Source organism: Mustela putorius, unplaced genomic scaffold (genome assembly GCF_011764305.1).
Source record: "Mustela putorius furo isolate JIRA1106 unplaced genomic scaffold, ASM1176430v1.1 tig00003834_pilon_pilon_pilon, whole genome shotgun sequence".
NCBI lineage: Eukaryota > Metazoa > Chordata > Mammalia > Carnivora > Mustelidae > Mustela > Mustela putorius.
The window spans coordinates 26,830,112-26,846,930 of record NW_025421987.1 but is presented as its reverse complement, the minus strand read 5'-3'; the positions used below and the strand labels follow the sequence as shown (position 1 = coordinate 26,846,930).

The following is a 16,819-nucleotide window of genomic DNA, read 5'->3' as shown; positions in this document are numbered from 1 at the left end:
GTGTCATTAGGTATGATAACAAGAAAAGTTTAACAGTGAGTGGAAGGGTCCATAACTAAAAACAATACATTAAAATAAGATATATTTTTTAGTTTCCACTTATATGGCGAATGATGTATTTCTTAGAAGATAGTCAGAAATAGAAACCATTTTTATTAGCTACTCTAAGTTCTAGAGACAAGAGGATGAAAAATATTAATCTCTTTTCCTCAAGGAAATAAATGTAACAATAACCATAAAAATCTGTTAAAACTCTTATAATAGGGCTATATAAAAAGCACAGTGAAAATCCAACAGAAAAATGGACAAACCAAAGAAAAGCAATTTGTAAAGCAAAATACAAATAAACAGTACACTTATAAAAAGATGCTCAACATCACTTATAATTACCACTGTTTTTTACGTGCCATTCTTGTAAAGTAAAATATAATTGGTAATGTTCTATAATACAACAGCATGGAACATTCTCACCTACAGCTGTAAAGTGTAAGCTGGTTCAGTCTCTTAAAAGGATGATAAAGCATTAATATTTTACTACACCCTTCAAACCAATGGTTCTACTTTTGGAAGCCTATTTTACAGAAATATTTGCACACATATATGTTCACAAAACATATATAAGTATCTAACTACAGCATTGTTTACTACAAGAAAACTGAAAATAACCCAAATACATATCGACTGGGCAATAAATGACGGTATATTTGTACCGTGGTTCACTATACAGTCATTGCCTGTCTGGCTCAGTCATTGTGTGTAACTCGATCGTGCGGTCGTGAGTTTGAGCCCCATGTTGGGCATAGAGCTTACTTTAAAATGTGGGGATATTAAAAGAACTTACTTAAATGGAAAGATCTCTAAGAAATAGTCTGCTGAAAAAGCAAGTGAACTGTTAAGTGAAACATCAAATGAAAAAAATGTAAACAAGAAATATATAAATACATATTAAAAGGCCTGGAAGATTAAACAAGCCAGTAATAATTAACTCTAGAGATATTCTTTTGAGTTTTTGAAGAAAAAAATAGAATATTCATGCATCACTTGAGCAAAATTTTAAAAAAAGCATAAATGAAGGACCATCTAACTCCTCCTAGACAAATCAAGGATGAGAAAGGCTCAGGGTTCACTTTCAGGATGCAAACCAAGCTTGATCACCTTCCTTACTTAAAGCACTCAAACCCATCATTGTCACCTTTTTCAGATGAGATGGGAAGAAGGGCAAAACACACAGTTAGCAAAAAGGGTTACACCTCTTTCGGTCTTCTCCATCCCTGCGGCTCTTATAACCCAGAACGGTTTAAGTGATGTCTATCTCTCTCTTAAGTATTTCTGACAATATTTAATATTTATTTCATCTACTCTTTTAATTAAAGTGACCCTTGAAAAGCAATTTTAACAAGTGAGCACTGATAGGCCAGATACTACTCATTAAATATTAGTTTATTATATGTGTAAATATTCATAATGAGAAAAAGGCTTATAATAAAAAGTTTTAAAACAATAACCCAATTATAGTAAGAGCTTATATTTATAGAGTACTTACTAGATGCAAGGCGCTATGCTAAGTGCTACATCAAACGACTCACAGTAAGAAGTTCAGAATTTACTGACGTAACAATGGTAGGCAACAGCAAGCCACAGTTAACTGCTTGCATCTACCCTTTCTCATACCCAGAGTGACCTGGTAAAAAGGAAACCTGAAAACAATACTTTTGTTATAAAGGCAGAGACCCCTCTTCAAGCAGAAAGAAAATGTCCCCAATCTGGTACATGTATATTTATTCATGAACTAAAGAATAAAAAACCTATTTATTCTCTTACTCCATAAAAAATTTTAACTAGCATTTATACTAACCAGATCTGAATCTAAGTGGAAAGCAGTTGATAAGTGCCCAGCATTATACTGTTCTGCAGGACGGCAATCCACGACAAAGAACCGGACTCCTTCCTAGGAGGAAAACGACATTTGACATACTGAAATTTACCATGAGGGTCACATTTTACACAATATAATGTTACAATTAGCCAAAGGAGAGGAAACAGGTTTAAAAAAAGAAAAAAACAAACAGATCTCACAGAATTAGGACCCAGTTAGAAGCGATGCAACAGAATAACCTCAAGATCTTAAATGACTATATTCATTTTCAACAGTTAAAACACTTTATATATACTGTTCTTGACTTGGAAGTCTTAAAATATGTAGCAGAAGAATGTCAGTTTGAGCTATAAAACTGTATCAGAATTTAACATTTTAATGTGTATCATGTTACATATATATTTAAAAACTACATAGTTATAAACAAAGATCTAGATACAATTACTATTTCTGCAAATAAATCCACAAGTTGGCAGCAATTCAATTCATGTAAGAACTAAACATCTTGGGGATGAGAGGAAGTTCTGCAATGCTGCAATGCCAGTATGACCTGAAGAAACTCACAGAAGGATCTTTAAACTGGATTATAGGTTTTCATTTGTTTTTAATACTAGTTCTAATACGAGGTACCTGGATGGCTCAGTCAGTTAAGCGTCTGCCTTTGGCTCAGGTCATGATTTTGGGGTCCTGGAATTGGGCCCCACATCAGGCTCCCTGCTCAGCAGGGAATCTGCTTCTCCCTCTGTCCCTTCCCCACTCGTACTCACTCACTCTCTCTCTCAAATAAATATAACCTTTAAAAACAAAAATACTAGTTCTAATAGGAAAAACATGTAAATGTTTGTTTTTAAAAAGATGTATTATAAAATGCCTGCCCTTCCATGTCCCTTCTTCCTCCCTCCATCTCAAAAATACACAAAAACAGCCCATGGTTAACTGTTGCACTACTAGTAATAAAGAACATATACTGAAAAAACTGGCTCATGAGATTTTTATGAAGATAGTAGCAGACAGAAAATTATGGTATATTCTCAATTTTCCTTTGTTATATGCTCTATGGCATTAGACCACCTAGTTCAATTAGCTGTATAATTACAAGAATTTAACCATTATATGCTAAATTCACCTTTTTAAGTACTTTATACAGTACTCAGCTGCTTTGTTAAAATACGAAAAAAGATTTGGCAATTTACAATTGCCAAAGAGTAATTGCCCAGAATCGTAACTGACAACTAAAATAACACACAAGCCGGCAGTTTTAAAATGAGCACACAGATTAAACACATTCATCATTCAAAAAAGCAAAACAGCTACATGGTTTCAGTAAATTATTTTTGTGGGAAGCCACAAACAGGGTGAAAATGCTGGTTCCTTGCATTTAAAAGGGGCATTCCTCTGACAAACTATGGGTTTTATTTACCCCTTGAAGCTGATTTGCTTGAAGGATCTCTGACACGGAGATGGCCAGACAAAGAGCCTGACTCAGATCTGCATCATCATCCTTAATTCCCAACAGAGTACTACCAAATAGATGGTGATTATCCTGTTTGAAGAGAAATGTTTAAAATATCACAAAGAAAAACAAAATTAATCTTTCTTCCAAAAAATATTCTTAATAAACCATAATGAAAGGTAAAATAAATACGTTTAGCACTCCTGAGTCATGTGACTTTTAAAACTTAGCACTGTATCATCTCAAATATTGATGCAAAGGCTACAAGGCTATATACAAAGTCCCTGTCACAGTTCACACAAAATAAAAGACTATGAAAAAATAAAACATTCTACACAGCTATTTTCTATAATATGAACTCTAAACACTGAATTTTTTAAAAAATGGTTATGACTTTCCATACTTTAACATAATAAAAGGCAAAAATTATATAATACACTAATCTACAGCCTGATTTAACTAGCAATTGCGAGTGTATATTATTTATTATGTCTGAAGAATAAAAGCTGTTCCTCTTAAGTCTGAAAAGGAGTAAGACTTCTTTTTCATCCAGCATCCTAACCACTACCCTATCATCTGACTTGTCTGACATTGTTAGGAATGAGGTGGTCTACATAAGGCAATTATTAAAACAGCTGAAATTATCCCTAGAAATGAACCTCTTTTTTAATTAGTTTCAGGGGAAATGTTTTTAAAAGATTTCTCTTGTCTGCTTTCTGAAACATTACACTGAACATAATTTAACCTCATCTTGATGTTTCAGTGACATGACCACCAACTAGTAATCATTATCACTGAATGCCTTAAAAAAATAAATAAAAGACAATAATGCTCTCATAGGCACCTGAAGTAAAACAAACCCATTTACTTTATAAATGGTACTTCTGTGCCTCCTCCACTATTAGCTTTTGCTTCTTGGAGTTTTACTTTCTAGGAACTCACACCATCATGTTTCTAAACTGGGTGTCCCGTCACTTTAAAGCACTTGAGAAAGGTTCTAAGTCTCTATGCAGCTAAGTTACCCCTTTTGTTCACGAGACAGCTCTGCATCATTAAAACTGCACAAAGCTGAACTCCAGATAAAGGAGACATAAATATACATCCTCCATCAGATTTTGGAAATTTTTTAAGTCAAGAAAGCACTAATAAGAACTACCTCAATTTTCTCATGATCAAAAATAATAATCAAAGAAAAAATTAAATAATTGCTAGCATATTGTTATACTATCTTTCTAAATTTTTCTGTTCCTCTAGTAGGAAGAGTATTTACAGTGAAAAATCACATAAAACTGCAATACATAAAAAGAAAGAAAAGAGTGACAAGCTAGAGGATTTTAACTGAAGTGGACACAACACAAACAATAAAACAATGTACTAAGTATGAAATACTGAAGCTGGTAATTTCATTTTCTACCTTCCTAAAAGACGCTGGTGTTTTACTGCAATAATACTGAGCCAGAGAGAAAAGATCTTCTATATCTTCTAGATTCAAACTGGATGGAGTGTTTTCCAAGAACTCTGAAAAACGATTATAGATATGAGAATATTTAAAACATTGTGATTACTACAATCATGAACATTATTTACATATTAAAGCTAGAGTATTTTCAACATAATAAAAACTACATAAATGGAATCTTAACAGTGATGCCTTTAAAACTGTTTGAGGAGAACCAGAGTTCCCAAAAGAGCTAAACTGTTAATGCAATTCTGCTGTTAATGAAAGATAGGTTCAAGTAATCAAATCAAATTCATTAGCCTGGATGGCAGTATTGTTATTTAACACATACTAAGTGCCACAGCCCCTGGAAATAAAAAAGAACTAAGAAATAGTTCCTGACTAAGGAACTCTGTCTTGTGTAATAATAAATTGTTATAATGTAGGAAGATAAACACTGTAATACAAATAGTACAAAGTGGCAGCAACATAGAGAGGAAGTAACTTAATCTGTGTGAGTGCTAGAATAGGGAGAACCAAAAAGAATCAAATTTCCACAATGGAAATAATTGTGAAATCTGAGTACTCAAAGGTAAATTAAGAAAGAAAGAGGGGAAGAAGGGAAAGAGAGGAGGGCATCTGAAAATGAACAATGAAACCAAAATACCAGTATATGAAAGGGAACTGAAAGAGTGAAAAAACATGGAAGAAATGAAAGAGGATGGCAAAATTGAAGGAAAATAGTCCTTAAGGTTTGCACCTACAGTGTGTATGAGTTGAATGAAACCTCAGAGTTCTGTAGACTAATCTTTTAAAGATGAACCTGAGTTTTAGAAAATAAAGTGATTTGAAATATTTTCTCTACAGTAAGTGATGCTTACGGATAACTTCTTCTTTGCTGTCTGACTCCTGTGCTAAAATAACTTCTCTGTAAAAGAAAAACAAATGAATTTGAGTTAAATATTAACAGAGCACCTTGAGAATACAAAGGAGAAAAATCTAAGCAACAGCATACTTACTTTGCATTAACAAGGATTATTAACATTAAGAAATAAATAAAAAATGGATCTGCTTGTTGTAGATATCCATCCCATATTGCCTGAGTGACTTCAATGGAACAGTAACATGCAAAAAGGCTTCCAAGCTGTAATCAGGAAATGAAATGAGACATAAACCACTGGAAATGACCTGTTCTTTTCAAAGTATGAAAGCATATGTGTAAGTAACATTATATCAAATTATCTGCACCTGAGACATAATGTGTAGCTTAATTTTACTGTATATAATGCAAAGATAGAATATGTGGATTCAAGGCACAATGAAGCCACTTACTAGCTGTGTGAATTAAGGCACTTTACTTAACCTCTAAAACTTCCATTTCTACTTCTTTAAAAAAAAAAAAAGGACTACTGCTACCTTTCTTCTACCATTGTTGGGAAGAGAGAGATAATTAACCTAGAGTAACTAAAGTAACTAGGACCTATCTGCCATAGCATAATAACTAACATAACTAGAACTATAAGAGTAACTAGCACAATTATTACTATACTTAACTTATAAGGTAACTGTAAGGATCAAACATGGTTTTAAGAACACAGAGAAAAGTTTTAATAACAATATAATGGTGAATTGCTGCCAAAGCTTACTTGTCCATTATTTGAAATAGGTGAGACAAATTTGTATCAATGTTTCAGGAGCTCTCTGGTTTTCTATTTCAAATAAAAGAGTTGTTTAAGTTTCTCTAAAGCCTGTGTTTTAAATTGCATAAACTCAGTGATATTTTTAAAGTTCGATTTTCATTACATACAGAAACAGTTCCATCTAGAGGTTTAAATTCAAAACATTTTTAATGGCTAATGGGAACATAAACATTAGTGCATATTTCAGTAATAACCTACTGTCACATATCCTTTATTAGCTATCACTTATTTTAAATAGTCTCATAACGGGTCTTCAAAGTTGCTATTTTTATCCCCAGTTTATAGGTGAAGAAATAGACTGGTATTAAATAACCTTCCCAAGCTCATGGAGGTGGCAAGTGGTGGTATTTGCACTAGAAAAATGACCTGATATTCCACAGCCAGCTAACTGCCATTATACTTGACCACAAAGTTTTCAAAGTATATAATGATACTAATGTTTTTTGTTCTTTTAAAAATTACTATTATAAATAAGATTACTATTACAAATACCAAAGATATAAATACGAACAGAATCACAGTATATGATTACTGTTAAACTCATGTAGGCAAACTACAGCTGTCCCTGCACTGCTCACAGTTACAGGTTCTCAATGAGATTTAGGAATTAGTTTTGACAGTTTCACCTCATGATTTAAAAAAAAAAAAAAAGGACTCCGTTCCATAAACATGATACTAGTAACAAAAACAAACTATTTGGTGCACACACTGAAGACAGAACAGCTATTTCAGTACTTCATTAAAAATCTGCTACCAGCTCTGAGGACTAATTTAGAGATCTGACAACAGAAATGGCAGAAGTGACAGGAGAGACCTCTGTTACAGATATCAGAATGCTCAAAAGAAATAGTTTTTTACTTCAACACAAATAAGTACATTGAAAGGCAATACATGTATCTCAGAGAAATCATAATTTTACAGGTATTTTATTATTTTAACTCAAAGCGACAAGACTGGCTAAGAACTAAAGAGTGGGCTGCTGTAGTCTGAGTTTTAATATGCTAGATTGAAACCAGTTAGAATTCTCAAAGTACCATTTCTTGATTTACTTATTATTATTATAATTCCCATTATTATTATTCCCATTTTACAGATAAAGAAATTGAGGCTCAGATGTATTATTATTATTCCCATTTTACAGATAAAGAAATTGAGGCTCAGAGGCTAAGTGTCTTAAATCACACAGTAAGTGGCAGAAAGAAATCCTTTCTGAAGAAAAGTTAGGTTAAGACATGATCAAGGAATATGTTTAATTTTTGAATATACATTCTTCTAGCACCCAATCACTGTTTTAGAAAAATGATCAAGTTAATCTAGAAGAGAGTTTCACAAAGCATAGTCTAAGGAGTCCTAGAAGTCCCCAAGAGTATTTACAGGGGAGTCCATGAGGTCAAAACTATTTTCATAATAATCATAAACTTTAATTGCCTTTTTCATACTCATTCTCTCACAAATAACAATACTTTTCCAGAGGTTACACCAACTGTAGTATCATCCCAGAATGAATAAAGAAGCAGATATGAGAATCTACCTACCTGTGATCTAGCCAGATACTGAGATTCACAAAAATATAAATAATGCCACCATTCTCACTAATTTTCTTTTGGAAAATACAGTTATTTAGCATTAGAAAAACAGGCCATTTATGTTAATATGTAATAGATTTACCACTATTTCTAAATGAATTAATATTTTAAATTTCTTAGTTTTAATTTCTAACCAACATAATCCATATAAACTATGGATCCTCAATAGATATTGAGTATAAGAGGTCCTGACACCAAAAGGTCTGAAAACCACTGACCTAGAATTAAAAAACTTCCCACTGAAAATAAAACAAAGAATAACAGAGCTGAGACGTACTTTATATTTTTATACTGATCATTTGATAATCTTAAGACATTTTCCTTATGATTAGATATCAATTCTTATACACAGCATCAAAAATTTAATCACACAAAGTTTTAAAGTAAACTGATACATATCACATATTTACATATATTCCATGCATATATTTGCACATATTGCATTCATCTATTCACACTGTATATAGCACATACATATGTAATATATGTGAGATGTATATAAAACAACAAAAGGTTAAACTTCATTTTAAACACTCTGAACACAGTTAAGAGCTAAAAAAGAAATTTTTGAAGTGCCAAAAATTTTACTCCTTTGGTTTAAGTAGCAAAGGTCTGTAATTTAGTACTTTTCTTTCTCCTCCTTGGGAAAAGAAAAAAACCTAACTATAGTTTAATAGAAAGCTATTTTTCATTAAGTGTTCCTACTTTCACTTTATTACCCAGTTGAGTGCATAGGAGTCTGGAGTAATTTTCTTTGTATCAAGAAAAGAACAAAGTTCAGGCTCATGGTACTGGATGAGTAATCGGAAAAGATGAAATGGTCTTCCCTTCAGAGAACAATCCCTAAAAGAGAAGAGAAGCAAGATGTTCAGATTAATGGGTCAGAAATGTCATATTAGTAACCAGTCCTCCTGCAATACCCACCTCCTCCCCTCACCCCCAAAACACCTGACCATCACAGCATTCATAACAAGTCTATCTGATACAATCAGGTTCAGAACACCTAATATACTTGACTTGACAGAAAATTTGTAGAAACAGCAGGTCTACAGCCAACTCAAGGGAGACTCTCTCCAGGTAAGCCCAGGTAGCACTCAAATGGAAGAACTGCGGGGACCACTAAAAAACAGCAGGACCATTTAAGTTATTCTGATAAGTTCTGGATCCCAAAAGGATATCTGTAGAGTTCCAAATTAGTCCAGCCCTCTTCTTCCCTACCAAGTAAGAGGAAACTCCTATAAAGGCTTCAGGTTAGCTCCACAGTTAACATACTCAATGTAGGGATGGCCTTTAACAAAGGCAAAAGTGGGAAATGGCCACAGATGAACAAAATACTGGACCAGAGCATTAGAAGTTGTTGAAGTGGCCTGGGTACTAGTGATCATAATGAACTCCAAGAGGTACAAAACACTTAACGGAGCAAGTGTACTACTTCTCTCCTTCTTCCCTTCCTAATGAATCAATAAAAATGTAAGCAACTCAAACTACAGGCCATCTCAATAAAAGTCAGTATTTATTGAGAAAATACCATGTGCCAGACACTGTAACAGGCATTCTACAAAGTTATCTGATTTTATCCTTACAAAGCAACCCTATGAAATAGTTACAAGTTTTTCCCTCATTTTACAGATGAGAAAACTGAGGCTTAGTTGTGGGTAAGGAGCTTACCCAAGGTCACATAGTTAAGAAGTCAGCTAAGACAACACAGAAACTGCGTTAAACTACCATGCCATACTACTCTTCACTATACATAATTTGGTATCTCAGCAAGTGGCATTTTGGTATGGGTACAGTCTCTAAAAAAAAAAAACCTGAATTGTAAAGAAATTGAAATAAAGTAAATGCCATCATGTGAAAAAGCTAATGAAATGAAGGTCACAGTTTTGACATAAAAGCATTCTGATAAAGAATGCTGTCAAATGCTATTTAAGTGGGAATATTGAAAAATAATTTCAATAAAACCAAGATCTTAGAAGAATGCCAGGATTTGGAATGAACTTCTATCTATCATTTTTTGATACTGTAAATGACAGAGAAGTTTTGTTAGAGAAAGCCCTAGGTTATTAATTCAGATGCCCAGAGACAGAACTGAATTCAAACTGGCAAGATTTCCCCCTCCTTTGTCTGAATACTCTCCCCATTCTATAAATGCAAGGCAATTGACTGCTAAGGCAAAACACAGAAACAGTTGTGTAAGGACATAAAAATGTAGAAACAACTGCCAGTTTGTGCCTCTAGCAGGACCTCTCAGGGAGGCAGCCATTGCAACAGCATCTATTCATTTAATAGCTGTGTATTGTTACTGCAAAGCACTGTGCTTGACAGGATTCTACACAAGTTAGACTGAATCTGTAATAAGAAGATATATTACAGTGGAGTTCTTCTAGCAGCATTTTGTGGGGCTGTGTTCTATCCAGGGGCATTAATGCTAACCCTAGCTGGAGTGCTATATTACAGTTGAAACTCAACAGAAAGTAACTGGAGGAACCTAACAAGACAGTGTATTACATGGTTCAATGTAAATCCATCTCCCCCAATATTACTACCTATCACCACCAATATCCCCTAGAGAAAAAGTTGGAACATCATGTCCCTTGCTATCACTAGCTTTGTTACACTGAATGGTGGTAAAATATAAGCTAAAATATAAGCAATTGAGAGACTTAGCATGACTCACAAATATGAATTCCAGGCTCAGCTCTACCATGACTGTAGTAGGCCTGTCTCTTGGCATCTCTGGGACTATTTTCTTACATGAAGGACTATGGCTTCAAGGTAGCCCAGAGGTTCTCTACCCTGCTGTACATTAGAACACCTGGGGAGTTTTTAAAAAACATGCCTGGGCTCTATTTCGTCTGTTCACAGTTAAAACTTCAAGGACCCACATGTTTTCAAAGTTCTTTGGCTAAACAGACATTTCCCCAAAGAAGATATACAAACTGCCAATAAGCGCATGAAAGGTGCTTAACATCATTGACTATCAGGGCAATGCAAAGCAAAACCATAAAGAGATACCAATTCGCACTCATTAGTTTAGGTACAATAATTTTTTTTACATGTTGACAGGGATGAGGAAAAACTGGGATCTTCATTCACTACTGATGGGAACGTAAAATGATACAGTTGTGGAAAAGGCTGGCAATTCCTCAAAAGGTAAAACATAAAATCACCATATAATTCAGCAATTCCACTTCTCAGTATATACCCTAGAGAAATGAATTATGCGTCCACACAAAATCCTGTACACAAATATTCACAACAGCATATTCATAAGAGCCAAAAAGTAAAAATAATCCAAATGTCCATTCACTGTTGTAAATAAAGTATGTAAATAAACAAAATAACTAAATAAAATGTGGTACATGTGGTAAAATGTGGTATAAATCCACAAAGACAGAAAGATTGGTGGTTGCCTACAGATAAGAGTATTGGAAGAAAATGGAGAGCTGACTACTAAAAGGAATGAGGTTCCTTCCTGGAGTGATGAAAATGTTCTAAAAATGATTGTGGTTAGGGTGGCACAACTCTGTGACTATACTAAAAACCAATGTATTGTACACACTAAATAGATGCATTTTATATGTATGTAATATATTAAACTATTAAAGAAAAAATTCTTCAGTTGATTCTAACAAGCAATCAGGGTGAATAACTGTGTTAGTTAAAGCACAGGAGTTCATCCAAATTTAGGTTCAAATCTTGACTCAAACATATACCAGAAGTGTAATCCTGTGTAGGTCTTTAATCTCTTTCTTTGCCTCAGTTTTTGTAGTTGTAAATCAGGATACCCACCCTTTAGTGGCCATTGTTTAAATGAGAAAACACACAAAGCACTTGCATTTAGTATAATGCATATCACAGAAAGCAATAAAAAATAGTAGTTATTTAACTACCAAGCTCCAGAATGGTAGATATCTACTTTGGTTACATTTTGCAGTCAGTTGAGAAGCGCTGAGAAAACAATGATGCTTGGGTGCCCTCCTCAGAGATTTGATAATCAGGTACAAAAAACAAGCATCAGGATTTTTCAGAGCCCCTTCAATGATTCCAATGTGCATCCAAGGTTCACTATGCAGCCAAACCACTGATCAAAAGTTCCTTTTGGCTGTGAATTCCTGACTACCTGAGCCATAGCACTAGGAACTACAAGAATTCTTTCTGGCCTCATGAGTGCAGCCCCTGTATTCCCTCCCCACCCTCCCTACCTGCCCCCCACACCAACACTACTACAACCATCTAAACAACTACAGCCTAAGTGTCACTTGCCCAAGAAGGCCATCTCTGACCTCCAGGGCAAATTAGGTCACTCCTATTAAATATTCCCATAGCATTCTAGAGGCACCTGGGTAGGGGTTAAGTCGGTTAAATGTCCAACTCTTGATTTCGTCTCCTGTCATGTTCTCAGGGTTGTTGAGATCAAGCCCTGTGTCAGGCTCCACGCCCAGTGTGGAGATTCTCTCTCTCCCTCTGCCCCTCCCACTGGAAAAAAAAATTCCCATAGCATTCTATATTTCATCTTCCTAATACTCAGCATACTTCTAATCACTTGTTTAATACCTGCTTATCTAAGATTACATTCTAAGCTGTAATGGCAGCACCTCACTTAAGGAAGCACTCCAAAATTTTTACTTTCCATGTTGCCATTATAATGTTATTTTTATTTTAAGGAAAGAAATTAAAATAGGGATATTACAAAAAAATTGGCATAAACTCTACAAGCATAAATTCTTAAAATTCATAAATTTTAAAAATGTCTACAACCACAAAAATAAAGTCTAATAACCATTAAGACTCAAAACAACCCTAAAAATTATTTGAACCTCTTTACCACCAAAGTAAATCTTACAACTTTAATTCAAAGCAAACTAGACTTTTATTCATTTTTAAAACTAGGATAACTAAATCACATTTTACCTGGGAATGTACTTATTCATGATAGCATAAAAGCAGTTGTATAAATCACTGCGAGGCAGTTGAAGATGCACCAATGGTTTCAGCAGATGTATCCAGCTAAGAGACGTGCTGTATTTAATGTTACGTGATTTACAGTAAAAGGTAATTACAGATTCAATATCCAAAAGTAATTCTGTTGCCTTCTCTTCTGGCACTGGAAGCTGTTCTAGAAAATAAGTGTCAAAAATAAGTTACGAAGGTCCTGTCAGAGACTCCATTACTGCACATAACACTTGTTTACAAACATACGATACTATCTTAGTATACCTAGCGTGTGACAAGGACAAAATAAAACTACATGAAAGTACATGTTTCCTTATATTTATCCAGTATTTACTAGCTATTCAGTATTTACTAACTCAATAATACTTGACCTATGTATATGTTGAACATAAGAATAAATAATCTGAAGTAGAGAGATAAGAAAGATAGGCTTAACCCATATTCCAGGAAAGCAAAAAGGTTTTTTCGAAGCAACAGATTAGCATCTACCCCATAATGGGCAGCTGCCTCTATAACTTTGTCATGGAAGGTCATCCATTCTCTACCACCAAATTCCCTTTCCTTTGCACACACCAGCAATGTTTCTGTTGTGGTTAGTACACCAAAGCCTATCTAATCAAAGCTTAACTAAAATGTGATGAAAAAAGTAACAGAAAGACACCAAAAACTGTAGATAAATTTAAAATATACACTAAATTCATTTACTCATGAAAAAGACCTTGTGGAGTGATTAGAAACCTTTCACCCATGACTTACAATAGCTTTTTCACAGCAGATCATTACCTATGATGTATAGATAAACTTGTGGAATGCAGACCCCTTTAACGTGGAGACTATAGACAATTATACAGATCTTTACACAAACACACAAAAAAACCCAGTTTTAAAACTGTAAAGGTACCTGAAGAACTATTTTTAAAAAACTCTGGAAATTGGACTCTCTTTCTTAAAAATACTAGACATTATTTCATGAGAATTTCAAAAGATGTTCTATTTAGCAGTCCTTCACAAACACAACATACCCCAATTATAACAAGATGATTCTAACAGAGTTACTCCTCTACCTCAAAATAGTATTTTCAAAATTTTCACTGTTTGAAAACAATTATTAAACTTACCAATAAACTCAAGACAATCTTTGTGAATAGCATTCTGTTCTGGCAAGTCTAAAATACCATCCCATGATGCCAAACTATCACCTTTTCCTGCAACATTTAGAGCAATCTGGAAGAAAGATAAAAGCAACTAGCTTCATATGCCATTTTTCATTCTTCGAAAAAATGCTGTAATAATGGAAAGTCCTGAATTTAGAAATAATAATGCATACTTCTAAGATTACAAAGTAATGTATTTATGCTCCAACAAATGCTGATCCTTGATCCCTTAAGTCATACCACAATGAACACACTTATTTTAAGTGTGTGCATTAAATTTTACTACTTCATATCAATCCAATGAATAACCTTTATTTCAAGCAAACATCATCAATGCTATAGATTGAATGTTTGTGTCCCTTGCCCTCAAAATTCATTGTTGAAACCTAATCCCCAATATGATGTTATAAAGAAGTGAGGCCTTAGGGAGGTGATTAGGTCATGAGGGTGGAGCCCTCATAATAGAATTAGTGTCCTTATAAGAGACCCCAGAAAGAGCCCCTGTTCCTTCAGACATGTGAGGACACATTAAGGATTCACTATGTTTTTGTGTTTTTTTCAGTTTAATGGTATTATGTTTATTTTAAAAGAGTCTTTACCTTCTAGACTTTCATAGTAAAGTGCTTCAGTGTGCTACCAAGGATTTGCTACCAGCAGGTGGAGTGGGGAGGAAAAGATGGAGATACTAATCAAACAAGATAGGCCAAATGTTAATAAAGCTAAGTGACAGGTCATGGGGGTTCATTAGACAAGTCTCTACTTTTGTGTTTTAAATTTCTATAATAAAGCATTCAGAATTTTATATACAGTTATAATTCCATTTCTGTTACATACATATGTGCAGAGAATAAAATATAAAAAGATATATACCAAGACATAATTATGTGTTTCACCTATAGGTGATAGCAGATGATTTTCATCTTATCCTATGCTTTGTATATTTTAACAAAGGTGAATATTTCTTTTGCAATCAACAAAATCTTAATTTAAATATTTTTAAAAATGGTAATACACATACATTGGAGAACAGCTGAAGAGAAAAATAAAGCAAAGTAAAATATCCTGTAATTCTAACACCCAGAAAGACCTATATACCCTCCCCATCTTGTCTTTAACGTAGCTAAGGTAATTCCAGCTGCAATTATAAATCCTATTTTACTCATTGGCTGCACTGTCCCATTTCATTTAACAATCTTCATAAACATCATTTCTAATAACTACAAAAGAAAAACATTGCCTTCCAAAACCTGAATTATTAAATAACCAAACATGACAGAAATACACATTTCAGTAAGCTGTTCTGTTCGATAAATTATCAAGATGCAGCATGCTCATAAGATAATAAAGTTTTCTACAACTTAAACAAGTGAACATAAAAATTCTCAAATGTTATTCTTAAGTGATTACATTTTGTTTTAGTTTCCAGTTACCTTCCAAACTTTGGCCCTCAGATCAGCAGGCAATGGTCTCCCTTGAATTATGTTTCTCAAAGTTTCAAGATCGCAACCTCCTGCTTCCAGAGCTTCTTCAAGATCTTTTTCCCTAAAAAAACAAGTCCTTAATAGATCAATTTTACTTCTTATTTTTTCTTATTCAAGATTCATTTATAAGCTTGGCCTGTTAAAGGTTGTGTCTACTAAAAGAAGGTTCTCAGCAGCCAAATCATAATGCCAAGGCATACAAGGCATTTTATCCGCTTGAAAGGGAATCTCAGGTTTCATGCAATTTACTCTTGTTTTGCATTTATTTCTAACAAGCTTAGTTATGTTTTCTAAGATTGAAGAAATTTAAAAAGAGAAAACAGGGCAAGCAAGCTGACAGCACTGAAGAAAAGTCACAGTAATAGCACTACTCGTGGTAGTAGTCATGACTAACAGTTTATATAGCACTATCTTTGTACCAGGCAGTTCCAAACTCTTATGCCTGCGTTTTTCTAATTCTCACAACAACCCCATGAAGTAACCACAATCATCACTGGCCTCAGTTTACATATGCAGAAGGTGAGGAAAAGAGGAGCTATACAGCTTATGACCATTTATCAAGTAAATACTAGAGCCAAGACTCAAACTTCAGTAGTCAGGTTCTAGAATTTATATACCTAATATTATGCTAAATAGTGGCAAGGAGGAGAAATCATAAAATTCTGCCAACAATTCAAAGCACTACAATATGGGAACACTCAGCACGTAAGTTATACAAATATAACACCTAGAGGAGTGCCTGGCTTAGAGCGTCCAATTAATGTTAGAGGAATAAAAAAGCTCTAATGGCATCACTGCCTTACATATTAAAGCAAAACAATACAACATCATCAAGTAAATCATCAAGCAGTTATGCTCAGTCTACTACATTTAAAGAGAAAATTAAACACAAAATAAATTTTGTTTGTATATAGTTAAAAAGAATACACTTTTTTAAAAACTTTCACAAATGGGGGCGCCTGGGTGGCTCAGTGGGTTAAGCCTCTGCCTTCGGCTCAGGTCATGATCCCAGGGTCCTGGGATCAAGCCCCACATCGGGCTCTCTGCTCCGTGGGGAGCCTCTGTCTCTGCCTGCCTCTCTGCCTACTTGTGATCTGTCAAATAAACAAAATCTTTAAAAAAAAAAAAAAAACTTTCACAAATGTTATGAATTGATTTTTAGCCATGAAATAGCC

At 34.2% G+C, this 16,819-nt stretch overlaps 1 protein-coding gene across 2 annotated transcripts in view; it reads right to left on the bottom strand.

The window, feature by feature from the left end:
• The window catches only part of TBC1D23 (TBC1 domain family member 23), a 63,963-nt gene that overhangs the window by 26,810 nt on the left and 20,334 nt on the right, over positions 1–16,819 (bottom strand). For both annotated transcript variants that reach the window (XM_004771931.3, XM_004771930.3), the window contains exons 2-10: positions 15,594–15,705; positions 14,128–14,233; positions 12,968–13,172; positions 8,773–8,896; positions 5,787–5,911; positions 5,649–5,695; positions 4,744–4,847; positions 3,297–3,419; positions 1,856–1,948 (exon numbers count right to left, since the gene is read on the bottom strand). In XM_004771931.3, coding sequence (XP_004771988.1) covers positions 1,856–1,948; positions 3,297–3,419; positions 4,744–4,847; positions 5,649–5,695; positions 5,787–5,911; positions 8,773–8,896; positions 12,968–13,172; positions 14,128–14,233; positions 15,594–15,705 — 1,039 coding nt within the window. The remainder of the gene's footprint in view (positions 1–1,855; positions 1,949–3,296; positions 3,420–4,743; positions 4,848–5,648; positions 5,696–5,786; positions 5,912–8,772; positions 8,897–12,967; positions 13,173–14,127; positions 14,234–15,593; positions 15,706–16,819) is intronic.